The sequence below is a fragment of the Desmodus rotundus genome, chromosome 3 (genome assembly GCF_022682495.2).
Source record: "Desmodus rotundus isolate HL8 chromosome 3, HLdesRot8A.1, whole genome shotgun sequence".
Taxonomy (NCBI): Eukaryota; Metazoa; Chordata; class Mammalia; order Chiroptera; family Phyllostomidae; genus Desmodus; species Desmodus rotundus.
The window spans coordinates 53,864,798-53,892,525 of NC_071389.1; the positions used below are offsets into that span (position 1 = coordinate 53,864,798).

Here is a 27,728-nt window from a genome sequence, read left to right on the forward strand (position 1 = left end):
TCACTGTCTGTGCTTATGCATGAGGAGAGGGAGCTCTGGTGATACTCTGTCTTGTTATGAGGAAGAGACAGTCCTATTAGATTAGGTCTTTGCCCTTATAACATTCAACCTCAGTTGCCTCTCTGAGGGCCCTGTCTCCAAATGCAGTCACATGGGGAAAAGTTAGGGCTTCAAGATACGAATTTGGGGAGGGGATGGGGTGGAGGAAGACAATTCAGTCCATTACACTACCCTTTAACTATTTAGTCTTTCTGGTGGCCAGCTTTTTCTAAGAGACCCACTCAGAATCACCCAATTTGCATAAACTTAATGTATGATCTTTTGAAAGGGGCTCATTATGAGTAGCGAACTCCTATCAAAAAATTCCAAGGATTTAGGAACTCAGAGCCAGGGACTGGGGAACAAAGGCCAAATACATATTCTATACCACACTAAATTATGAAAATAAAAATCAAATCTTTTATAAAAGATTTAAGTGACTATTTCAATGCTCAATTATGAAATTGTATTTTAGTGGCACAGCCAGAGATTGATGAGATTTAGAGACTTTCTAATACCCTAAATTGGGTATTACATAGAAATTAGAAGTTAAATAAAATATATACATTCCAAATGCTGATTTGAATTTATAAACCACAAGTCTAAAAATGTACCTACCAATTCTAAATATAAAACTTCTAGATAAAAAATGTGTTCCAAAGCCATATAATGAGAATATTTACTGAAGTACCCTTGTAATAAGTATTAATCAACTATTGTACATAACTAGCAATTAAGACTTGGTCACAACTGAACTTAAGCTACTTTAAAAAGTGAACAAATATTTGCTAGTTGACCCTTGAACAACTCAAGGGTTAGAGGCAATGAACCACCCACCCACTTCTACCCTTGTGCAGTTGAAAATTGCTAATAACGTTTGACTCCCCCCAAAATTCATTACTAATAGCATATTGTTGACCTGAAACCTTACTGAGAACATAAACAGTCCATTAACACATATTTTGTGTATCATATGTATTATATATTCTTTCAATAGAGTAAGTTAGAGAAAAGAAAATGTTATTAAAATCTTAAGAAAAAAATCATAAGGAAAAGAATACATTTACAGTTCTGTATGTATTTATTGGAAAAAAATCCACACGTAAGTGGACCAATGCTGTTCAAACCCAGGTTGTGTAAGGGGTCATCTGTATATTGAAGTGCCTCATCAATCTGAAGGGCAGAGATGGAGTCAGTGTTAGAAAGGGACTAGAACCCAAATAGTCTAGCAATCCATGAAATACCATTTTTCTAACTTGCAACTCTACTACTTGCTGGCATGTTTCATTCTTTCTTGTTCCGCAGCCTAGCTTTCTCTGCTGCTTTGGTCTCATGATAGAACAAGATCTAGTGTTTATATATTAGATTTTCCACTACTTACAAGCTGACTACTAGGGCAATTACAGCCAGAAGGGTAGGTAAAGTCATAAACTATAAACATGATCGTTAGTTGTGTCCATCTGTGAATTGATGGTTCTTGGAACAGGAATTGTTTTATAAAAGATTTGATCAGTTTATGGCAATTCTAATGGATGTTTAAGGAATTTGCCAGTGTCATTAATTTGCATAATGGGAGAAGAGATTATTCCAAAACTCCTCTGATTAAAAAATAGATGGCTGTTTATATGGTCCCCAGAATGACATCCATTAATATGAATATATTACCCATTATCAAGTAGTACAAAATGCCTTTGAAGATTAAAGATTAAGTTCTATAGGCAACAGTGTTTTTCTTAATTGAATTTATTGGGGTGACACTGGTTAACAAAATTATACAGGTTTCAGATGCCCAATTCCAACACCTCGTCTGTATACTGTATTGTGTTCACCACCCCAAGTCTTCTTCCATCACATATATTCCCCCTATATCCTCCTTTACTTCTCCCAACCTCCCCTTCACTCCCTGCAATCACCACACTGTTGTCTGTATCCAGGAGTTTGTTTTCTTTTGGCTCATGCCCTCCAGCCCCCCACTGCTATCACCTGCTATCTATAGTCTGTCTCTATTTTGATTAATTCATTTTCTTTATTAGATTCAACTTATGAGTGAAATTATATGGTATTTGTCTTTCTCTGACTGGCGTATTTTACTTAGAATATTGCTCTCCAATTCTATCCATGCTGTTGCAAGGGTAAGATTTCCTTTTGGGGGGCCAAGTAGTATTCCACTATATAAATGCACATCTTTTTAATCTGCCCATCTACCAGACAACAATGTTTTTATTGTTGTTTAAGCACATGTTAAACATTTCATTGAACTCAGTGGATGAGGAGACTAAAATGTTAAAACTGGTAAAAGGGAAAATTTGAAGAACAGACATACAGGGAGTTAGAAATGTTAGAAATGTCTATTAGCAAAAGAATTTGCTAATAGATATAAGACTGGCTTATAACCTATAGGGCAATAAAATCTAAAGTGGTCATCTTTTCCACAGAGCAGAAATCAGTTGAAGTTCATCTTTCATTTGCATTACTCTCAATTTTCTACAATTTAACTTCTAACGTTACAGAGTTGTATGACAGCCTAGCCAATAGAAAGACAATCACAGGTATATACCCCTTCAGAAAATACCCAGAGCACCCATTAGACAATACCTAGCACTTCACTAAAAGATTGCTCAGACTGGTGTGGCTCAGTGGGTTGGGGGTCACCCCACAAACCAAAACATTGATGGTTTGATTCCTGGTCAGGGAACATGCCTGGGTTGCAGGCCAGGTCACTGTCTCTCTCCCTGTCTTCCTCCCTCCCTTCCCCTTTCTCTAAAAATCTAATCTTTTGACTAAAATAAAAGGCTACTCAGTAATTTCTTTTATCCATTTCTAAGTCTTTGACAATGTTTCTTGAAAGTCTCTTCCCTGAGATCATAATCTGCCAAGATTATTTTTGACTACAAAAAAAGCAGGTGTGACCTATTGACCTAGATACAGCAAGAGTCCAGTCCAGTAACATCTATACATATTTTCATTTTGCTCACCGTTGTTCCCCAGAACCTACATAAATATTTGGCATCCAATACATATTCGCTAAATAAATTTTTAAAATAGGAAGTGAGGCTTGTTTTTCATCTCTTCAGCAATTACTGACTCAATCTTAATCTTAATTTTTCAAGTCTGATGCTTGTATTAGTCTTATTTTGACCATCGCTTTTCCTAGGAGATCTGATCACCCCATCTCTCCCTTGGTTTCTCTCACCCCTCCACGACCCTCCCCCATCTGATTTAGAGGCTAAAGATGGGGAAATCACATTAATATTTAATAAGGCAGACTTTGTAAAATAAAAGTATTAGGGTTAGAGATGGTTATCACTGAATGATAAAAGGCTCAACTCACCAGAAATGGTTAATTCTAAAATTACACAATTTCAATAATGGAGCTTCAAACTATAAATGGAAATAACAAAGTTACAGGGAGAAACAATGAAATCTATCACTGTAGATTCAACACTCTCAATTATTGATAGCCCATACATATCACACTCAGGAACCCTATTCCAAATTGTTACTAAATGCAACATTTTAAGGGGATGTGGTGCCAATTTTCTCTAAGGGGTGTTCAAAAACGCTTAAGTATTAAAGACCTAAGAAAGCACAAATGAGAACAGCTCTAACACGCCCAGCAAATCTGAATTCTGTGGAAAGCTCTTAAAAGGAAGAGGGATATTTCTGTTTTCTAAAGTTATTTCCAAAACTTCAGCTATTAGCACTTCCTGAAGAAGTGGGGGGCGGAGGAAGGTGAGGGAGCCGACAGAGAATGGACAAGGCAAACTGAAGTGAAATATGAACACTTCCTTAAGTCCCTCAAAAAACATTTATTGAACACTTACTACATGCAAAAATTCTGATTACCAGCCATTTCAAATCTTCAGAATACAAAGAGCCCTAAGAACAAGTAATTTCTTAAAAGTAATCGAGATATTTAAACATTACTTAAAACTGTTCTGGACCAATCGATGTGATCACGAGACGAGAAAAGAGGGTCCAGAGACTTTGGGTACAGGCAGCGATGACAGCTAAAAGCAGACGGTGGGGTCCTGCGGCAGCGATGGAACAGGCGGCAGTTAGGTCAACTAAGTGGGGCCTCGGAGGGGACCGGAAGGGCTCTTCTGCGCAGGCGCGTGCCGCCAAAATACACCCAGGAAAGGTCGAATTTTCCTTTTCGCTTTCAGACATGGTGAGTGTGGCTGTGTCTTGCGCTGCTGTCCAGATAGTTTGAGAAGGAGGCTGGGTAGGGTAATATTGATCAGTTCAGTGGTCGTAGCGTGGTTTACTAAGTATTTGAGAATGGTTGGGTAAAGGCACAGACCCTGGAATGTTTTTTAAGGGCTCAGAGAGGCTGAAGTATTACTCAGCGTTTTCTACAGACCTCGTGGGCGCGGTTGCCGCTTTTAATTTTATCCAGGTTTCTTCCTGTTCGGCAGGCCTCAGGATTCAAAGGCCTAATTTCTTAATCCCGCAAAACCAGGCCGATAGGCGGTACTTTTTATATTCCACATGCATACGTATCTTTTTTAGGGCTCAATCTTTAGAATTGCAACTGGCATGGTAGTAAACTTAAAATGGGATCTAAAGCAAATGTACTATTTAATTTACTTCGGTAATCGTCATGACCTACTTATAATGAGTACATTGCCATCTCAATCACGAAATAAAGGTAAATGTGGAGAAATAGAGCAGCATGCTAATCACCTGGGGGCTGGTTGCAAATGCAGAACCTGAAGCTGGAGAGGGACTTGATTGATCAATGAAATTAACTTGGGGTTTGAAGAAAATGTTTTGAAACCTAAGTGAATTTTATTTTAATGCTCTCGCTTGCTTTTTGCGACATGCAAACCATAAGTTGTCTTGAAATGCAAAGTTTTGATATTTTCTTGTGTTAATTTTACTCTTTGAGGGAAAGATAAGCAATACATAAAGGTAATTTTGGGGTCTATGATGAGCTGGCATGTATTCTGAATCTGAAGTTGATTACGACTACTTTAGCTCTAGAATTACTCTGAGACCTCAAAAATACCTGAAGTATAGTGAGGGCTCTGGGGTCAAACATTAAAAGATAACCTTTTATGAAATCACTTTTATTTTGAAAGGGCACACCGCAGAAGGATGTTGTTATCAAGTCAGATGCACCTGACACCCTATTACTGGAGAAGCATGCAGATTATATTGCATCCTATGGCTCAAAGAAAGATGATTATGTATGTATGGTTTTATGTTGCAAGTTTATTTCAAAGAAGTCAGATTATTCTCCATAAGCACTCAGTAGGTAGGTCATTATGGCCCATGTTTCTTAAAAATGGTATCCAACTCCTGCATTCCAAGGACTGAAGATAATGTCCTTGAAGTGCAGTGAGGACTACCGATAGGTAATCGAGGTTGAATATACATCAAAATTGTCAGTATGTACTTAGAGTCTGTGAAAACTAGATTCCTGTCTTGCCCAGATTTCAAGAGGTTTGAGAAACGACAGATTTCTACTTTGGTAGTTGAGGTGATACTTTCAAGGTCAATGATGTGTTGGCATGTATTACCTGAATTTATGGCTGATGTGTAATAACACTAGCTCTAGAATTATGCTGAGACCTCGAAAAACTCACCTTGAGTTTTAAACAATGTAGAGCAGTTTTTCTCTGGGACAATTGAAAAGTAGGAAACAGCCCAGCTGAAAGTAAATATTTTTCCCTGTAGCGTCCAAGCAGCTGTGTTGTTTTATCATCTTGGGAAACACCTAGTATTGATAAATTCTTGTGATTGGTTCCCATAACTAATTATGGGGGGATTAGGACAACCTTTTCTTTTTTCTGCCTTCTTGCTGCATGACTAAGGGATTAGGGCTTGACTTATTCCTGCCTTTTCTACTGTTTACCTGCTGCTTTCTTTAAACCTTGACTTCAGGATAACAGCAAACCACTAACCCCACCCATGTGGTTCAAAACATCTTAAACTGTAGCATGTTTCTGGAATAATCCTCATAGCAGGTTTTATTTCTCCTTGATTAGCCATTGTTACCAGTTTTATCTTTTACCTGTGATTATTTTGGTTTTCAAGAATTTGTATCATGTACTAGCAGGTATTGCATATGTTTGTACAGAGTCCATATATTAAAAGAGTGAATATCTAATAAATCCAATGTAGATACTGTGAAAGAAATGTTCTCCCTGAACTTGTGTCTTTTTCTGACTTAGACTTCTGCTTGGCTCCTGGGAAAGATTAAAGTGCTATTTGTATAGTCACAAGTGAATTACATATTTCTCAGATAGTGAGCTCTCTACCCCAACCCCAAATTTGAGAGCTACAAATTTAAGCTCATAGCTGTTGACAGGATTAAATGTTTTTGTGTTCAGTTCATAACCCAGCATCAGTTCAAACTGACATGGTAAAGTAATTTGTATTTTAGGAATACTGTATGTCTGAGTATTTGAGAATGAGTGGCATCTACTGGGGTCTGACTGTAATGGATCTCATGGGACAACTACATCGCATGAATAGAGAAGAAATTCTGACATTCATTAAGTCATGCCAACACGAGTGTGGTGGAATAAGTGCCAGTATCGGACACGATCCTCACCTTTTGTACACTCTGAGTGCTGTCCAGGTAAATACTAATTAAATTTAGTGGTCACGATGGTGCATGCTCTTACCTGAGAGTGAGGAAATTGGAACAAGGAAGGCAACAGAATGAGTATGTGAAAAAGTTAGCCTAAGTTTTGCAAATGCAATCTAATTCTACAAGGTCAGTGATGTCATGGCATGTATTAGCTGAATTCAAAGTTGATGCAAATTCTAAAATTACACTGAGACCTTGAATGGTAAAATGTTAAGTGTATATAAATATTTGAGAATAACTAGGTGGAATTAAAAATGTTTTAATTTTGATATAGAAGATCCACAAATAGGGGGTTAAAGTCTACAGAAGTTAGGCTATTTAAGAGCCTTAAAATTTGAAGTTGCAATTTATATGTAGAAAAAATGCTTTTAAAAGTTTGGGTTTGTTGATGATACTATAACTTTGTTGCATAGAAGATTACATATTTGAGAAAGGTTTGCAATATGTGTAGACAAAAGGACATGCTTGATAACTTAAAAGGTAGTTGAGGAAAAACATTAGATCAAACTTACCAGGGTTGAAGATGTATTGATTTATGTTTTTGTTTTGTTTTTGGTTATAGATTCTTACTCTCTATGATAGTATTAATGTTATTGACATAAATAAAGTTGTGGAATATGTTCAGAGTCTACAGAAAGAAGATGGTTCTTTTGCTGGAGATATATGGGGTAATGTCAGTTTAATCCATGCTACCCAAAATTCCAATATGGAAATGTTTTGTTGTAGTGATAAGCTTTGCTGCATATTTTTAAGTACAATTAATCAGAAGCTTTGCTAATTTATGAAAGATTTAAGCTTTTCATCTTTTCAGGTCCCACTAAGCAGCTGGTCTAACTGGAGTTAATAGTCTGCTGGAAGTTCCAGCATGCACTGTGCTAGTTATATCAGCATACAGGAGCACTGGAACAGAGGGGGCCAGTCTAAAAGATAAGGTAGGTGAATGTTTTCCCCCAATATTTGGTGGCTTTGTAAAGTTTAAAAAAAAAAAAAACCAAAAAAACTGCTTACTGGCAGGGGAAAATTATTCAGAAACTTTACAAACTTACTGAATATTTAAGTGGAGGGAGGGAATAGCATTTTACTTGATAAATGTATTTAGACAATCTCTACTTTAGGGCTGAATACAGTGCAGGCCGAGAGACCAGCTGCTTCATGGGATGTGAAAATCTACTTTTGTATACTAGGGTAAGTTATAAGAAATTGACTAGTCCTTTGGGCTCTGTACATTACCTTCCCTTTCTGGGCACTATATAAGCAACTGAAGATAATTTGCTGCATTTTTGAGAAAGTATTTTTCCAGTTCTTAGTTTCCTTAGAAGTAAAATGATTTCACTTGGAATTTAGCTTACCTTCTGGTGACCTAAAAGTAAATTTTAAGCTTGAATTTAACTGTGGTAGTTGTACAGAATAACTTGTATATATTATGATCAGAAGCCTCTAGTAACATTTAAGTTTTGGTTTGGTCTTTTATTTTTAGGAGAAATTGATACAAGATTTTCTTTTTGTGCGGTGGCAACTTTGGCTCTATTGGTAAGTTATGACAATTGTATTGGAATTAATTAATGTCTATGGTTACTTGAATTTAATAGGGATTTTTTTTTCTGTTTATAGGGGAAGCTGGATGCTATTAATGTGGAAAAGGCAATTGAATTTGTTTTATCATGTATGAACTTTGATGGTGGATTTGGTTGTAGGCCAGGTTCTGAGTCCCATGCTGGGCAGGTAATTCACTATACAGATTAAAATTCATTAATAACAATTTTAGTTTTTGTTAAATATGAATGCAGTTAATTTGAGTGTAATATATATGTGGGATGTTAATAATAGTTGCTAATTACTGAATAAGGAAGGCTGCTTTTTTTAAAAAAAACAACAGTTTGCTTTGTATACATTCCCCTGTTGGTGAAACACTGTCCCAGTCAAACATAAGTAGGTTTGTAATCACCAAAAATACATTTTGATTTTTCTTAGTTTCTAAAAAGCAATTGAAAATGTTTTGTTCCTATTTTGAATAAAACTATTTGCTTGTGTCAGACAACATTGTATACATGTAAATAGTTGTGACATAAAATATGACTTTAGCCATGGAGAAGTTTTGACAATATTTCATTGCAAAGTTGGATCCTGGTAATAGTATGCTTGGATTCCCCCCCACCCCCCAATAATACAGTGACATTTCCAAGTTTGCAGTTCTAACTGTTCAAGTGTTACTAAGTTTTTATGTAAATTGGAGTTTTAATTGGGTAGTTTTTACCACTTACTGAAAATTATTATATACATACACTTTATGTCTGTAATTTTAGATCTATTGTTGCACAGGATTTCTGGCTATTACTAATCAGTTGCATCAAGTAAATTCTGATTTGCTGGGTTGGTGGCTTTGTGAACGACAGTTACCTTCAGGTGGACTGAATGGAAGGCCAGAGAAGGTATTGTTTCAATAAGATAAACTGTTCTAATAATAATCTTTAGTGAGTACTACTTTATCTTAGCTCTTACAATACTGCTCTTGTAAATTAATAATTTTTATCTTCTGTTACAATTTTTCTGTTGTATCTCCAAAAAGATGGCCCTTGTGAAAGTAAAATAGCTGGGGTTGAAATGCCTCTGAGACCTGGTGACCATTTACAAGACCACACGGTATTTACCATAGGGAAGGGAGTTTGGGAGAGTAATAAAATAGGGAGTCAGATACATGGTGATGGGAGATGGTTTGACTCTGGGTGGTGGGCATACAATGCAGTATACAGATTATGTATCATAAATATGTACACTTGAAACCTATATAACCTCATTAACCAAGGTCACACCAGTAAATTTACTTGGAAAAAAAAAAAATCCAGGTGGAGAGCTAAACCTTGTGAAAAAAAGACACTTGAAGGAAGGATGTGCATGGTACCTTCTGGTGTTTACAAATCTGTCTTTTGATCATTCCTAGGCTGAGGTAGACTTATATTTGTGTTCACACATAATCTGAATTCTTAAATGGTCTTTCTCCCCTTTTTATTTCTGGGTGAATATCAAGTTATGCATTAAAGGGTTTATGTCTGGGAGTCAGACTCCTGTTAAGTGAACACATTCATCTAGCATAGAAATCTCCATGTTGGCTGTGGCTGGTGTAGCTCAGTGGATTGAGCACGGGGCTGCGAACCAAAGGGTCGTAGTTCGATTCCCAGTCAGGGCACATGCCTGGGTTGCAGGCCAGTTCCCAGCAGGGTGGGGGCAGGGGGTAAGAGGCAACCACACATTGATGTTTCTCTTCCGTGTGAAAGGCAAACACTGATGTTTCTTCCTCTCCCTTCTCTGAAATCAGTAAACCTCTTTGGGTGAGGATTTAAAATACTGTTAAAACGTTTCATTCAAACTTTTTATCTTTGGTGGGTTTTTTTAGAAGAAAAAACTAATTTTTGGTACTTGGATTTGAAAGAAGGGAAATAATTTTCCTTCGGTGTGTTTAGCTCTCATACATTATTCTCTAAACAGTTTTGTTTAGTTCTCACACATTGTGTCTATAAAGGCCAGATAGGAAATATTTTCAGCATTGTAGGACATACAGTCTTACTGCAGCTAAACTACCCTGAAGAGCAAATGCTCCCATAGATCAGCGGTTTTCAGTTGCTGTGCTGCAAGAATTTTTAAGACATGCAATACCTGACTAGTTACAGGGACTGACCTCTTTTCTTCTGGGTTGTCAAATTAAAAAATGACAATAGCCAACACAACAGTAGCTCTCTACTGTGATTGTTATATCAGCAAAAAATGTATTTTTTGGTGTGCCACAGGATTTTAGTGATTTTTCTGTGTCATGGAATGAAAAAGGTTGAAAATGGCTGCCACAGACAATAAGGAATATATAGGCATAGCTATTTTGCAATAAAACTATGGACACGTTTGTACTTCTTAGGATTTTTCCCATCAGAAAACTTACTTAAAATTACATTTGTAAAAACTGTTCTTTGGTTGTCTAGGTTTAACTCGAGCTATATAGCTTGCTGGGCCTTGACCTAAAAAAAAAAAAAAAATAGGGCCCGGTGGTTCTTACATCATTTTTGTTTACTTTTACTTCCTTAATATTTCCAAGTAAGTTGGGGAGGGGTGCATAGGGAAATAATCAGGTGGTTTCTACTTAAGATCCTATTGAAAACCTGAGTAACTTTTTTTTTTTAAGATTTTGTTTATTTTGAGATAGGAAAGGGAGGGAGAGAGAGACAGTTGACCTCTTAAATGCCCCCAACTAGGGACCTGGCCTGCAACCTGGGCACATGCCTTGACCATGAATTGATCCGGGGACCTTTCACTTTTAGAACAATGCCCAGCTCTCTGAGCTACTCCGGTGTGGCTGGGCAACTTCCAATAGTCAGAAAATGGGGTGGGGTGGGAATTGACAGCAATAGGCATTTACACTGTAGGACAACTTTTAATATGCCTATGAATAACCGAAGGATCTTGTTGAAATGAAGGTTCTTAACTTAATCTCACATGGGATCTTATATTTCTTAAGCAGCCATGTTTTGAGGAGCCAGGCTGTAGGTGGTTTTTAAGCAGGTGTGTTGGGCAGCACTTGTTGACTGTTCTAACTGGGGAAATGCGTTATACATCATAGATTTCATGAGCCTTACCACCAGCTTGAATAAGGGACTGAGTTAGGCATTCATTCATTGCAGATGAAATAAAGGTAGATGGGTGTTACGAAGCACTGAACACAGCATACATAGCCTTCTATGGATTGGAGAGTTTGGTCCTCTCTTTCCCTGTCTTTAATTCTGAGCAGTTGTCTTGATACATTTCAGGATCCAACACTGCATGTCAGTCTATCCCTGTATTTCTCACCACTCCTACCTGTGTGTGGTCTAGAGAGTAAAATTGTGGCAACTTTGTGGCTTTTTCTCCTAGTTACCAGATGTGTGCTATTCATGGTGGGTGTTGGCTTCCCTGAAGATAATTGGAAGGCTTCATTGGATTGATAGAGAGAAACTGCGTAGCTTCATTTTAGCATGTCAAGATGAAGAAACTGGAGGATTTGCAGACAGGCCGGGAGATATGGCAAGTATATTTCTGACGTGTTCATGTAACAGTTACATTTCATTGCATGTTTCTAAGCTATTCCAGACTTAGAAGTGGATGGTATTTCCAAGTGTTGCTTTGAAAGCAGGATGCTGTTTTGGGTAATTTTTGAGGCTGTACAAAGAATACAAAACAAGTTTTCAGAAATTTCTCATCACATTGCTAGAATAATGTATGGTTAACATCACAATTTGAAGTTATTTTTATTTTAAAAAACTTGAAGCATACGCTGAGGTAAAGGAAATAAGGTGAGCTCCAATTTAGGTAACTGTCATTCAGAAGCAGGGTTTTAGACATTTTCATTTTGTAACACTAAGTTTTCATTTTTTTAAATAGGTAGATCCTTTTCATACTTTATTTGGAATTGCTGGATTGTCACTTTTGGGAGAAGAACAGATTAAACCTGTCAGTCCTGTTTTTTGCATGCCTGAAGAAGTACTTCGGAGAGTGAACGTTCAACCTGAACTAGTGAGCTAGATTTATTGATGTAAAAGTTGCTTGGTATAATTTTGTCATCCTAACATTTCTGTATTTGAAGTGCTTATCAAGCTTAAAATGACCTCTTTGTTGATATTTTATACATGATTGTGTTAATTTTAATAAATTGTATAATTATACATACTGTAAAATAAAGGTCTATCTTGTTTATGCTTCAATGTATTTAAATTTTCCTAATGATAATCTGTAATTTAAGAACTCCAGTTTGTGTTCCCTTCATATGTTACATAATTCATGTAAATTGCTTTGTGTCAATGAGATTGCTAACAGATAAAAATTGATAAGCCCCACATACGAATTAAAAGATGCACAAAAATAAATGGCTTTTGAAGTCTGGGAGTTATTTCGAGTGCTTATGGTTACCCTGAAGTGGTCACAGTAATTTAGGTAAATGACAGTTCACCATCTTAGAATATGATTGCAATTTGGACTATACTTTTTTATAATTTTTAATTTTTTTATGGCACAGTACCAGCTCTTTATTACTAAGGGATTGTTGCTTTTCTGCCCTCCTGAGATAGATGCCACAATAATTTTTTTAAAGATTTCATTTATTTTCAGAGAGGGGAAAGGAGAGACATGGAGAGGGAGAGAAACAGATGTATGAGAAACATCAATCTGTAGCCTCTCGCATGCCCCAAAGGGGGACCTGGCTTGCAACCCAGGCATGTGTGCTGACCAGGAGTGGAACCAATGACCTTATGCTTTGTGGAACAGTGCTTAATTCACTAAGCCACACCCATCAGGGCATGACAGCACTTTTTGTGTCTTTGGAAAGACTAAAATGAGCACGAGTGTTCTCAAGAGTGTTGCATTTTGGGTGAAAAATATTTTTCTTGTGGACTTTTAAATTTCGCAAATGTGTTTCAGTACTTTGTAATCATTTTAAGAGTGATTTTGCACATGGGTATTCATGGAACACATTGGTCAGTGTCGATTTCAACATTTTGAATATAGGTGCTTGGATCAGTCAGATTGTTGGAATGTCCAGGAGTATTTTGACAGGTAACTAATTTGAAGAGTTTTGGTTAAGTTTTGGTCTTTCTGAAAGCTTGGAGGTCACTGGGTGGAGCATTTAAATGGCATCATAGGAAGTATTTGAAGGAGTTTGGAGGACTGCCGTCGTTGCCTGTGGTTGAGCTATTGCGTGAATACCTGGTTTATGATTGTATGCATACAGTGTTTTAAATGGATGCCTTCTAAGGGTATCCAGGATATTTTTTTCAATCCAATCATCTTTATGAAGTTAGTACTATTTTCATAAGAAAACTGAACAGATAATAGTTTCCCAAAGATTATTTTTTCAGAAGCTAGAGTTTGAAGTTGTGTAGTCTGCTCCTAGCTGAATTACCGTTGCGAAACCTGAATAGTAGAATTTGAGAGATTGGGATCTGTTCTTAAAACTCGCAAGAGAGTTCCATTATTTGTCTGGATTATACTGTGTACAGAACCATGTGTTTACTGGTTGAAGAGCTACCTTTGAGTGATAATGACCTTGTGGATGTTTACGCTTAAGAGGTTTAACTGCTCTTACCCGTATTTAGCCACAAGACCAATGTTAGGTGGATTGTACCATAAAGTGTAAGCATGAGAAAGGAGCTAGTGCATTTGGGAGTAGTGGGAAATGTTAAGCCTTGGGACGAGGGAAATAGGGTGCTACGTGAATAATGGGGCCACCAAATTGATGGTCATTGGTAGGCTACCTACATGCAGGCTATCACCTAAACTGCATGTTAAGGAGTACCGTACCTCACATAAAGGTCATAACCAAATCCTGTGGTGGTGTACATCAGCTGTGAATAGGAGAAACGTGCTGCGTGGAAAGCTGGAGACCAGTGCGCCTGCGCTCCTGGGCTTCGCGCCTGCGCTCTGTGGCTCCGTGCGTCTGCGCGTCCTCCCGCCTTTTCCGGGCCACCGCTTCTTTCCCACAGCTAAGGGCCCATTCAGAGGTCTCATCCTGGCACCTGAGCTTTGTGAGGATGCTGAGGCCTGAGATCTCTTCAACCTCACCTGCCCCTGCTGCTTCCCTGTCATCCCTAGAGGCTCGGGGGCCCCGCTACAATTTCGGGATGCAGGAGACACCCCAGAGCCGCCCTTCCGCCAAGGCCTCGGCCGCCACCCCAACTGGCACATCTGGGGCCGCAGGTGACCAGAGCAGCAGCAGCAGCCTCCCTCGTTTTGCGCCACGCACTCTGCCAGCTCAAGGCAAGGAGTGGGGGGTGAATTCCCCATGGGGACAGACCTGAAGCTCCTGGAGGTTCAGGGAACGGGGGTTGGTGGTTTGCACAGAGCGATTTCGGTTGTGGTTTGGTTGGAGGATGACGACTGGGTGCTCTCGGAATTTGATGATCTGAATGATTGAAAGGCTGGACTCTCCAAATTGGTGTTATTACAAGGGTGTGATGGTAGATGGCAAAGTTATGATGAAGGCCCAAGTATCTGGTATAATATCCCTCCTTCCTCTAGCCCCGCCATCCCCCCAAGAAATACAGTTGGTCATTGACTGTGTGTGGGATGGTGTTAGGATCATCAACCCTACCCAATTGAAAAATCCTTGAATAACTTGACACCCCAAAACCTTTACTATTAGCCTACTGTTGACTGAAAGCCTTAGCACTGAAAATAGTCGATTAGCGAGTATTTTGTATGTTTATATGTGTTATATACTATATTCTTACTATAAAGTAAGCTAGAGAAAAGAAAATGTTAAGAAAAATCTGTAATTAAATAACTTGTATATTCACATACTGGTACGTTATGCAATAAATAAAAAGAATGAAGCTAAAAAATTATAAGGAAAATATATTGATAGTATTTATTGAAAAAAATATGCATATAAGGACCTGCATAGTTCAAACACCTGTTCAAGGGTCAACTGTATATGACAAAATGGTAGAATTTGTGTACAATTTGGTGATAGGAGTGGTGAACCTATTGGCCCCTGAACTTAAGTGTCCAAGCCTTCTAGGATATGATGAAAATAGATTAAACTTAACATTTTGTCAAACCCATGTTAATGGTATTTTAGTATTTTAAAATGTGTGTCCTTCAAGGTGAGTTCAACTCATTTATTTTATATTTGATCATCCATGGCAAAACCATCACTGTTTTTCACATTCCATTGCAACTTAATGGGAAGTTAACAAATGTCAAATCCAGTGGTCACTTTTCAGTTCATCCCTTGTGACCTTTCCACTGTATTTAATATTCATCAGTCTTCTCAAGAATTCTCTTAATTTGGTTTCCTTGACTCTACTCCCAATTTTCTCCTGCCTTCTAGAGAACTGTGCTCAACTTTGTTAGTTTCCTAATTATTGGTTTGTCCTTAGAGTTTTTTTTTCCCTTCTAGGCCACGTCAACCTGGTTGTGATTATCACCACAGTGCTCATTTCATCTATTCTACCAATTTCCATTTCAGACTGTCTTCTGGAGATTCTAGTGAGGGACCTGTGGACACCTCAGACTCACTGTATGATTAATTGACTTCCTCTCCTACTTAACTCAATCATTGGGTTGCCTAAACCTTAAACTTAGAACACTTTAACAATTCATGAGTTCCCACACTCACAACATCCAAATACAGTCCTCTCTATATTGTTCAAATAATTCTGTCCCTTTCTAACTCTGTCCCATTATAGGCCCTCAAATTTTATGTCTGAATTATTGCATCAAACTTCAAAGTATTTTTCCAAGCTTTGTGTCACCAGAGTCATATGGAAAATGAAAATTTTATCATATCCCTTGCCATTTAAATCAGTGGCTATTGTCAGGTAAAAGATCAAACTCTTTAGCAGGGTAACTGAGGCCATTCGGGGTCTGTTTCTGGTCTTTGCAGCCTTATCTCCCATCAGTTCTTAATGTTTCCTCTATTTGCTAAGCTAACTGGGCTACTTGGAGTTTTTACAAGGCAATATGCATGGTCACTTTGGTAGTATAATCCTCCTCTTCATGAAATGATTTGTCACACATTTATTTTCAACAGTAATAATAACATCCACCAATAAATGAGTACAGCTCCTTACTAGGCATGTGGTATTTCTGATCCTCACAATAGTTCTGCACAGTGTTTTTTTCCTTTTTGTTCCCATTTACAGAAGGATCCAAGGCCCTCATAGGTGAAATAGTTATGTTAGGAGCTAAGAATAATATTCTGTGCTCCCTGGTAACTTACAGTTCAGTAGGGAAGACAGACTTAAACATCAATAAATAAACTTTTTAAAGAACTATATTTGAGGTATTCACAGATATTTGGGGTCTTTGTAAGAAAGGTAGGGGAACAAAAGAAAAATTTTACAGAGGGAGTGCAACTTGACCTGCTATTGAAGTGTAACTAGGACAAAGAATGTTAGCTAAAGAGGAGAGAAGAGAAACTGAACGTTCTTAAGAAAGAAAACCTTGTGCAAAGGCACAGAAGTATGATACAGCATGCATACAAATAATTTTGTTTGGCTAGAGCAGTAGGGTGATCTGATAGAAACTTGAAGCACTGGTAGCAATTTGGTCAAGGAGGCAAATAGGTTTTGGCTGCCATGCCAACAACAGATCTCTGGCTTTGGTTAATGGATAAATTGTAGTACTGTATCCTGGGGGGGGGGGGGGCGGGGGGAAGTATTTTGTTGGAAAACCAACTTTTAGAGGGAAAATGATGAATTCTGTATGGACATGATGACTGTGAAGAACCTCTGGGATATCTAAATATTCCTATTAAGGCAACTGAACATACGGATCTGGGGGCTAAGAAGAGAAACTTGGGAGAGAGAAAGATTTGTAAATTCCCAGTATATCTGAGGCTAGAGGGAAGAAGATAAAGGAGGTACAACAAAATAGAGGTCAAGGAAAGGAGTGAGTGAGTTTCAAGAATGAGCTTAGAGTGTAAGGGTAAACTGAGAACAAGACACAGCCCTCTCTTCAGATTCTTGTAACCACTCCTTTCCTTAGCTCCTTTAAGCCTATACATAGATGGTAATGGACATACTTTGTTACAGAGCCAGGCTCTTCTTTATCATGATATCCTTATACCCTCTCCACACCTTTGCAAATATTCCCTTTATCAAACTCCAAAAATTATTCTAGTTTGAATGTGTCATCCAACTTTTTCTGGGACCCGTACAAAGGAGTTAGACTTTATCATATGGTGAGTATGGAGAGACACTGAGGAGTTGTAAGAATGAGAGACATAGGGTGAAATCTCTTTTTCAGAAAGAGATATGAAGACTATATTAGAGAGGCATAATACTGGAGGCACGGAGAACAATTAGGAGATTTGCAAAGGTCCTGAAGAAGATAAGGGCTTGAAATAAGCTAGTAAGAGTGGAGGGGGAGAGGAATTTTAGGTATTTAAAAGAAAAGAGATGTAAGACTTGGTCATGGATTGGTTGTTAGAACTGATGGATGGGGAATTAAGAATGACTACTAAGTTTGTGGCTTGAGTAACAGGGTACAAGATGGCACAATTGACCACAACTGGTAATAAAGAAAGAATAAATTTTGAGGAAAAGATACTGAGTTCACTTACGGACATCTAAAAATGTGAGGAAGGTATCTAAAGGTTTACATCCAAAAGATCATTAGATATAGGGATCTAGAACCACAATGTCTGGTAGAAATTTCTGTGATGCTAGAAATATTCCATATGTACGCTGATATGGTAGCTGCTAGGCAAATGTAGCTTGAGAGTATTTGAAATGTGGCTACTGTGATTAAGGGACTGAATTTTTAATTTTATTTCTGATTTAATGTAAATAGCCACATTTTAAGTAGCTACTAAATTGAATAATGCAGGTATAGACATAAGAATGATTTGTGCATTTTTAAAAAGATTTTATTTTTTTTCAGAGAGAGGGGAAGGGAGGGGGAGAGAGAGGGAGAGAAACATCTATGTGAGAGAGAAACATCAGTTGGCTGCCTCTCGCATGTCCCCAACCAGGGGCCTAGCCCACATTCCGAGCATGTGTCCCGAACCAGTGATGTTTTAGTTCACAGGCCAGCACTCAATCCACTGAGCCACACCAGCCAGGGCGGTTTTTGCATTTGCATTTTGCATTTTAGAACTGAAAAAATAAAAGAAGAATCATATTTTGTGATGTGTGAAAATTACATGAAATGCAGATTTCAGTGTCTACACATAAAGTTCAATTGAAATACAGCCGTGCTCATTCAGTTACATATTGTGTATGGCTGCTTTCCCACTATAGTGTCAGAGTTGAGTAATTGTGACAGATCCAATGGCCCACAAAGCCTAAAGTATTTACCATCTGGCTCTTTATTAAAGTTTGCCAACCTGCGGTATACAGTGTAGAAGAGTTAGGGCTGTGTTGAAGGCTTGAGAGTGAGAGTTGTCAGGAAATAGATATTAATAGAAACCAAGATAATGGATGAGATGGCCAGAGAAAATGTATAATGTTAATATGAGAGGTGGTGAAAAAGTATGGAACCCTGGGAAACCAATAGTTAAGAGGCAAACAGAGGAAAAAGGACTTGGCAAAGGAAACTAAAAAGTGATTTAAGGAGAATCAACATAGAGAGTTGTCATGGAAATAAAAGGGAATATGAGAAAAGAGCCCATTATTTTTTTAAAAGACTATGCTGGCTGTTTTTGTACATTCTTTTAACTTTTATGACAACCCTGTAAAATAGGTAGTATCTCATACCAACAGTATAAGGAAATAAGCAACTGAATTCAAGTGAATCTAATACTTTCTTTATACATTTACATGGGAGGAGAGAATTTTAATGCAGAAGTCAACAGAGGAAAGGCAGCCTCATAAGTAAACATATCTGGTGTACTTGAAGATTAGGAGGTAATTTACAATTTTAGCAAGAGTAGTGTTAGTGAACTTGCAGAAGCAAAAGCCATATAAGCAAATACTTTTCCTTATGTTTTAGTACAAGATTATTTATTAATAATGTCATTTGTCATAATGTTACATTTCAAAAAATCATTAACTGATGAAATTTTATAGAAAGTGAACATGGTATAAATTATAGGTATTAATACATAATTGCATAGTTCTAAATCTTTAAGAATTGATTTTTAATGTTTTGAATTTAGGTTCATACTTTGGAAACCAAAGGTCTTATGCAGAAAACAGATTTGCATCAAATTTTACTTTTGGTACAAGCTCCTCTTCCGCACAAGACAATAATTATCTTCGAACACTGAAAACTCCTTTGTCTGCTGGAAACCCCCAGAGATCAGGTTATAAAAGTTGGACACCACAGATGGGATATTCAGGTAAAATGAGTGGAATATTGATCTAGATGACTTTTTGAAACTTTAAAAGGTTTTAAAATTATAAATTAGGATGGCTAAGTTCATTGGAAGTGTTTTGAAACTGATGAATGATTGAAAGATAAATATATTAGTTTATCCAATCTGTAATTTGAGACAAGGTTAATAAGCCTATGTAGTTTCTGATAGTTTGTTAATAAATGCAGGTCTACATTATCTTAACCTTTCTGCCAAAAAAAAAAAAAAACCACAAGAAAGGAAGAGTTGTCCCTTTTATACATAATGTTTGTTTAAATCTAGAAGCTGATTCTGGTTTTAAAAAATACTTAAATTTTAGTTTTTATCTAAATCTACTAGATTTTCTTGAGGGGCAGATGAGTGAAATAGGTCTTAATGTGTAAGCATTCCCTGAGGTTCATACAGTACAATTTCTTGGTTACAGAGTATGTGAAAGTTTTCATGTGAATTGACAAGATTATGACAAATTGTTTTTCCGAGTGTTTGTACCACCTCTAGTCTTACTAGCAGCTAATGAGAGTTCTTGTTATTCTACATCCTTCTCAACATTTGGTATTGTCAGGTTTCTTAATGTTTACCATTCTAACAGTTGTAAAACCCTTGTAGTCTGAATTTGCATTGTTCTAGTTATAAATGGGGTTGATTATCTTTTTGTGTACTTTTGGTCATAGCTCTCATTTTTTGTGAGATGACTGTTTATGTCCTTTGCCCATTTCTCTTTAGGATTATTTTCTGGATTTGGAGAACTTATTTATATATTCTGAGTACTAAATCTTTTGATGATTACATGCGTATAGCTTCTGTAGGTTTGTAGCTTCTCTTCCTCCTTTCTTTGTGATTTCCTTTGATGAACAGAAAATCTTAATTTTTTAGAAAATGTTTAGTATCTGCTTGAAAATAATGTGTTTTTTTTTTTTTTACAATTATGTATATGTATTACTACTAGGTAATTTTTAAAGTTATGTTAGTTAATTCTGTATCACTACTGACTTTTTTATAAAGATATGTTAAAATCTCCCATTATGATTGTGAACTTATTTCTCTTGTAGTTCTTGTAATTTTTTTGAGTATTTTGAAGCTATTTTAGTAGTAATATAAAAATTTAGTATTGTTATGTCTTGTTATAAAATGGCTTTCTTCATCTGTAGATAATGCTTTTTGCCTCAAAGGTTATAACAACTCTTGTTTGTTAGTGCTTATGTAGTATATTTTTTTCTTTCCTTCCTTCCTTCCTTCCTACCTACCTACCTACCTACGTTTATATAGGCAAATGGCCTCAAAGAAACATTTGCTGCCTTTGCTAGGCTTACCTTTTTGGATTGTTATATTTTTTTGGTATACACCCCAAAATTCCTCAGTATTTTTCTGCTCTTTAATATTTTTTTCAAGGTAAATTGAAAGTTTCAGTGTGACCTCATGGTGTATTTTTAACAGCTTTATTAAGACATAATTGGCATGCAATAAGCTGCATATTTAAAGTGTATAATTCACCTGGGCTGGTGTGGCTCAATGGATTGAGTGCCAGCCTGCAAACCAAAGGGTTGCCGGTTCAATTCCTAGTCAGGGCACATGCCTGGGTTGAGGGCCAGGTCCCCAGTAGGGGGCGCATGAGAAGCAACCACACATTGATGTTTCCCTCTCTTTCTCCCTCCCTCCTCTCTCTAATAATAAATAAATGAAATCTTAAGAAAAAGCAAAACAAAACAAAAAAATTGAAGTGTATAATTTGATATGTCCTGACATATAAACACAGGCATTCCTGAAGCTCTTCAGTGCTTTTAAGAAGTTCTTTTGTATGTTTGTATGGATTTTTGTTATGTTTATGTTTTGTATGGTTGTTGCATATACATTTGTGTATTTATATTTTGTCTAGGAATTTGTTGTTTTCACCAAGAGAATTGTTTTAAATAACTTTGTCTACCATTACCAGAAGCAGAAATCAGAATTTTTCATTTTAATAGAGTCAAATTTATCAATATTTTCTTCTATGATTACTGCTTTATGTATATTGATTAGGAACTTTATCCCTGTCCCAGGACAGAAAAATATTTGCCCATATTTTCTTCCAAGTTTTGAAGTTTTGCATTTTATATTTAAGTTTTAATGTACCTAGAATTGATTTTTTGTTTATAATATGAGATAAGAAGTCAATTTCATTTTTCTCATAGAGATAATGACTATTTCTTGATTATCCTTTCTCTACTGAGTTGGAATGCCACCTTTGTCATGTATCATAGAGCCAAATATTTATGCTTCCGTCTCTACCTCTCTTTTAACCTCTCTGACTCATTATGTCTATCTCTGCCAAAACACACTGTCTTTAGCTTTATATTACATCCTGATATCTACAAGGGCAGCCCTCCAACCTTTATCCTCCACTGACCATTTTTTCTTCTTCAGAAGAGTCTTGACTCTTTTTGTCCCTTTGCTATTCCATATAGTTTTTAGGTTTGACACTTAGTTTACGGTTTATAAACTAAGTTAATTTACAGTTTATAAACTAAGTTAGTTCACAGTTTTTACTTGACACTTATCAAGTGTCAAAAACAACACACTGAATTATTAATTGAAATTGCATTTGTACTAATCAATAGATCCTTTTAGAGAGAATTAAAATATTGAGTATTTCGTCCATGAGTGTGGATACCTCTCTACTTCGGCCTTGTATAATGTTTTCCCACAAAGTTTTATAATTTTCTACATACAGATCTTATATATGTTTGTTAGATTTATTTCTATGTTTCTGATAATTTTTTAAATTATATTTTATCGATTATGCTATTATAGTTGTCCTGATTTTCCCCCTTTGCCCCCCCCCAGCACCCCTTCTCCCTCAGGCAATCCCTCCACCATTGTTCATGTCCATGGTCATGAATATAAGTTCTTTGGCTACTCCATTTCCTATACTGTACTGTACATCCTCATAAAGTACATGGCTATTCTGTAACTACCTTTTTGTACTTCTTAATCCCCTCACCTTTTTACCCATTTCCCCACAACACCCTCCCATCTGGCAACCTTCAAAATTCTCTCTGTATCCATGATTCTGTCTCTGTTCTTATTTACTTAGTTTGTTTTTTAGATTCAATTGTTGATAGATATGTATTTATTGCCATTTTATTGTTCATAGTTTTGATCTTCTTTTTCTTAAATAAGTCCCTTTAATATTTCATATAATAATGGTTGGTGATAATGAACTCCTTTAGCTCCTTCTTGTCTGGGAAGTTCTTTATCTGCCCTTTGATTCTAAATGATTCTACAGCCCGATTCTAAATCTTGGCTGTAAGTCCCTGCTTTTCATGACTTTGAATATTGCAAATTCCTTCTAGCCTGCAAAGCTTCTTTTGAGAAATCAGTTGACAGTCTTATGGAAACTCCCCTGTAGGTAACTAACTGTTTTTTAATTATGATGGCATTTTAATTATGATGTGTCTTGGAGTGGGCCTCTTTGCATCCATCTTATTTGGGACTCTCTGTGCTTCCTGGATTTGCGTGTCTATTTCCTTCACCAAATTAGGGAAGTTTTCTTTCATTATTTTTCAAATAGATTTCCAATTTCTTGCTTTTTCTCTGCCCCTTCTGGCACCCCTATGATGTGAATGTTGGAATGCTTGAAGTTATCCCAGAGGCTACTTATACTTCCCTCATTTTTTTTGGATTTTTTTTTCTTTTGTTGTTCTTTTTTGTTGATTTTTAGAGTCAGTGACTGTATTAGTTTCCTAGGTTGCCATAACAAAATACCACCAACTTGGTGGTTTAAATAAAAATTCACTTTCTCACTGTTCTAGAGGCTAGAAGTTCAAGGTCAAGATATCAGCAGATTGCCTTTATTCTGAGGCCTCTCTCTTTGGCTTGTAGATAGCTATCTTCTTCTCGTCTCTTTACATGACACCCCTATTCTGGTATGTGTTCTAATCTTCTCATTTTATAAGGACACCTGTCATATTGGATTAAGGCTCACCCTAATGATCTCATTTAACCTTACTGACGTCTCTGAAGGCCCTATCTCCAAATACAGAGTGTGAAAAAGGTTTACAGTTGTTTGCATGGAAAATAACACAGTAGTTAATAACTACTACAAGAATAAAGTCTATGTGTTGTGTAGTCACACCTATAAACCTACTTTTTTCCCCACCTTGTATAGTCACATTCTGAATTCAGTCACTATCCCAGTGAACCAACTGGTTAGGACTTCAAGATACGAATTTGTGGTGTGTAGGGGGTGGGGCACGGTTTATCCCATGATAGCCATATTGTTATATTATTATTATTTCTAATAACTTTTGGCTCCCCATTGCTGTTAAGATCAAGTTTAAATATCCTGACATAGTTTATGAGGGGCTGCATGATAGAGCTTTAGTCAGGCTTTCCAGCTTCATCTCACCTGTTTTCTCACTTGTATTTTACATTTTAACCTTTCTGTACTTTTTTCTGTACCTTGAACATGGTACTCTCTCTCTTTTATATATGCTCTTTCCTTTGCTTAGAAAACTCTTTCTTCCCTCTTCATGTAGTCAACTCTTTTTTTTTTTTTTTTTTTTGGTTGCTGTAGTTTTCTATTAATCTCTACTATTGGAAATACTGAGAAGTGCCTCATAGAATTCCCTGGGTTCCGTACTTACTCCACTTTGCCTCGATTGTGTGTAGCAACATGATTTTCCCACTGGTAATCAGGATCGACCACTTTACTCATAGATACCCCCCACCTTTTGTTGCCTATTGGTTCAGTAGCATAAATAAAGAGCTCAAAATGGCCAGGTGGGAATTTCATCTTCCAAATCAGTGGAACCATGGTAGTGTCATCCGGTGGAAGCAACAACCTTGTGGAAAGTGAGATCTCCAAACCTCCAGAGCTCAGAGTTGCTGGGATGGGAAGGTGGGCTAGTAGGTATGATAGTGCGAGTAGTTACTCCCACTTCTACCTTTTGATTCCCAGACCTGTATATTCTGGCTATGAGGAATACAGCATCTTCTAATGGTCTCTGATTCAAAATATATACAGCATTCTCCAAGACAGAACCAATTCTTTGAGGGTGCTGTATTCCAGTTGACACCATAATGGAGTTTAAAAAGCCATTCTGCCATTCTGCTAAGCTCAACATTTCTGAGTGGTGGGATATGTTGTAAAATCAGTCGATTCAATGGGCTTGGGCCCATTGATGAATTTCCTTTGCTGTTAAATGAGCTCCTTGATGAGATGCATCACTGTGCAGAACACCTTGATGGTGGATAAGTCATCCTATGAATTCATGCATGGTGATGCTGGGGAAAGTTTTCTGGACAAAGGGAAATCTGTATCTAGAACATGTGTTTGTTCTAGTGAGGACAAATATCTTCCCCGTCCATAATGGAGGAAATCCAGTGTAATGAATCTAAGGTGATGGGCTGTCTCCCTGGGGAGTGGTGCTTTTGGGGGCATTTAATATTGATCTCTAATGTTGGCAGATTAGGCACTCAGCCGTGTGATTAACCAGGTCAGCTTTGGTAAGAGGAAATTCATGTTGAGCCCATTCATAGGCACCATCCTTACCACCGTGGCCACTTTGTTTATGGGTCTATTGGGGTAGCTTGGAAAAGAGGCTACTTGACATCCACAGAGCAATCATTTTGTCCACCTGATTATTAAGAGTGTCCTCTACAGTGGATGCTCTTTGATGAGTATTCACATGGGACACAAATATTTTCAAAGTTCATGCCCATTCTAAGAGATTCATCCACATATTTCTTCTCCAGCTTCTCTTGTCACCATCTTACAATCCTTGTTACTTCCAAATCTTTGACTGTCTAGCTAGATATTAGAAACTGCTTATGAATGACTCTAAATCTGTACTCCTGGTTATCCCTCATTCCAGACATGTGGACAACTAAATATACTGCTTAAAGTTCTGCCCAAATGAAAGATCAAAATGAATAAAATAAATTTTTAAAAATGGAAAAAATAGTAATGCATATCAAATATCTTTTAAAAAATATTTTGTTTATTTTTAGAGAGGGGGGAAGGAGGGAGAAAGGGAGGGAGAGAAACATGGATTGTTTGCCTCTTGTAGGTGCCCTCACTGGGGATGGGGAATTGACCTGGTGACCTCTTACCTTGCAGGATGGCACCCAGCCAACTGAGCCACACCAGTCAGAGCAGCATATCAGATATCTTAATGAAGGAGGAGTTTCTTAGAAGAAAAGCAATGGAAGAAATTATAAAGAAAAATATTGTCTATATAAAGAAGAAATCTTTGAGATATGAAAAAATTAATATTAGTAGTAACTATAAATTATTCTGATTGAGTTACAAAATGCTCATAAAAACAGATTGAAAGGTTTAAGATCTAGTAAAACTTGTAGCCCTGACCAGGTAACTTGATTAGGGTGTCATTCTGATATACCAAGGTTGTGGATTTGATTTCCAATCAGGGCTCAAGAAGAACCAACCAGTGAATGCACAAATAAGTGGAACAACAAATTGATGTTTCTCTCTGTCCCTCCCTCTCTCCTTCCCTCCCTTTCTCTCTCTAAAATCAATAAATAAAAAATTAAAAAGACCTACTAAAAATTGTATTAAAAGGGTATAAACATCTCAAAAGAAAATATAGAAAACAAAGGGGTATGTTAAATTATATTCAATTTTTATAGTCATTTAAAAAATAGAAATTTAAGTGCAAGTCTATTAAATTAGCCAATAATAATAATACATTTTAGAGGTAATTTTTGGTAAGGATACTATAAAATTGTTTTTTCTCATACTGTTTATGGAATTAAAAATTGGTGTAATTCTGAAAAGAAATTTGGTAATATATATGAGATCCTTAAAAAATGGCAGTGTTCTGGGCATACAATGCCATATGCATGATGTATCATAGGCCTTTATACTTGAAACCTATATAATTTTATTAACTAATGTCATTCCCATAAATTTAATAAAAATAAAAGTGGTGGTTTCTATTATTTGACTTCCAAGGATCCACTCTAAGGAAATAATAAGAGACCCAGAAAAAAGCTTTATGTACAAGGATGCTCATTATACAGGGTGGGGCAAAAGTAGGTTTATAATTGTTTGTGTGGAAAACAATACAGTAATTAATAAATAATAATTTCCAACTGTATACCTGCTTTGCCCCACTCTATAGTATTATAGGATTGTTTATAACAGAGATGACTATAAATGTTCTTGCAGAAGTTTAAAGAAAATGTCTGCTGAGAGTACTGAAATTTCCTCTGGAACTTGGCATTATTTTACAGTTACAAATAGGAAGGTTGTATTCTATTGCAGAGCTTAAACTGACTGCTATAGATGTAATATGAACTCAATCACAATGTATAACGTGGCTTTCATGGCAAAAAGGATTCTGAAAACTAGACACAGTATATTTTTACATGAATTCTTAAGTTGACTGCTAACCAAGATAGCATAAATGTGTAAGTAAGTTTGTATACATATTAGTAGAAGAATAGAAAAGAAAAAAGTAATCTAGGTCAGGGAGAGAAAGGAGGGATGAAAAGGGGCACATTGAAAAGTTGACAAGGGAATAAAAGAAATATTACTTTGAAAATAAAATTTTAGCTATGAATGACATTTTTATCTATGAATCATGCTCTATTTAAATAATTTCGTATACTTTATGAATACTTTTATATTATTGCATTATTACAACTTTGTGTAAAAGGTTTTGTATTTTCAGTTTACAAGTGAAGAAATAGTTGTTTCAGAAAGGTCAAACAACTTACCTGTTTATAAGGCACATATCTCAAAATCAGTTATATTCATACATGTAGTGGTTAAGAGCACTGGATCTGAACCAGGCTTCCTGGGTACAAATTCTGACCCTGCCAGTTCCATCTGTGCCTCAGTGTCCTTATAAGTAAATGGAGAAAATAATGATGTCTCTTTGATAGAATTGTTGTGACAGTGAAATGAATTAATCCAAGTAGAGAACTTAGAACATTCTTGGCACATTAAGAAAGAAGATATCCACCATTATACATATATCTTGAAATTGGAGTTTATAGTTATATAATGTTTTATACTTGAGTTAGGCAGGGCACTTATTCCATTATATTTTTGTGATTGATGATTATTTATTATGAAATAACTTGTTCAAATTCATATAGCTTTTAAATGACAGAGTAAGATAAATAATCTAGGTTTTTTGATTCCAAATTCAGTGTTTCTCTTATGACTACATTTCAATAAAATACAAAATCAGACAGTGTGTAAATTTGTTATTTCTGAATGTGAATGAAGTTTAAGTTTTGGCAAAATACTGTGAAAATTAATATTTTATT

The 27,728-nt window shown here is 36.5% G+C and overlaps 2 protein-coding genes and 3 non-coding genes across 5 annotated transcripts in view; all 5 read left to right on the plus strand.

Annotated features, from left to right (window-relative positions):
* Positions 1 to 4,164: 4,164 nt before the first annotated feature.
* Positions 4,165 to 12,536, plus strand: RABGGTB (Rab geranylgeranyltransferase subunit beta). Its single transcript, XM_053920260.2, is given in 10 exon segments — positions 4,165 to 4,210; positions 5,124 to 5,231; positions 6,431 to 6,628; positions 7,203 to 7,308; positions 8,118 to 8,170; positions 8,252 to 8,362; positions 8,944 to 9,069; positions 11,534 to 11,555; positions 11,558 to 11,589; positions 11,591 to 12,536. Coding segments are annotated over 10 exon segments (924 nt in total). The 5' UTR covers positions 4,165 to 4,207; the 3' UTR covers positions 11,756 to 12,536.
* LOC112309419 (small nucleolar RNA SNORD45) lies at positions 4,964 to 5,042 on the plus strand. The gene has a single exon (XR_002975232.1). It is a non-coding gene; the product is annotated as a small nucleolar RNA SNORD45 (small nucleolar RNA).
* Positions 5,538 to 5,619, plus strand: LOC112309417 (small nucleolar RNA SNORD45). Its single transcript, XR_002975230.2, has one exon. It is a non-coding gene; the product is annotated as a small nucleolar RNA SNORD45 (small nucleolar RNA).
* On the plus strand, positions 6,766 to 6,837 carry LOC112309418 (small nucleolar RNA SNORD45). Its single transcript, XR_002975231.1, has one exon. It is a non-coding gene; the product is annotated as a small nucleolar RNA SNORD45 (small nucleolar RNA).
* A 109-nt stretch (positions 12,537 to 12,645) lies between the features above and the next one.
* MSH4 (mutS homolog 4) overlaps positions 12,646 to 27,728 on the plus strand; it is a 68,356-nt gene continuing 53,273 nt past the window's right edge. Inside the window, exons 1-2 of the mRNA XM_024565345.3 lie at positions 12,646 to 14,407; positions 19,254 to 19,436. Coding sequence (XP_024421113.2) covers positions 14,182 to 14,407; positions 19,254 to 19,436 — 409 coding nt within the window. The 5' untranslated portion in view covers positions 12,646 to 14,181. The remainder of the gene's footprint in view (positions 14,408 to 19,253; positions 19,437 to 27,728) is intronic.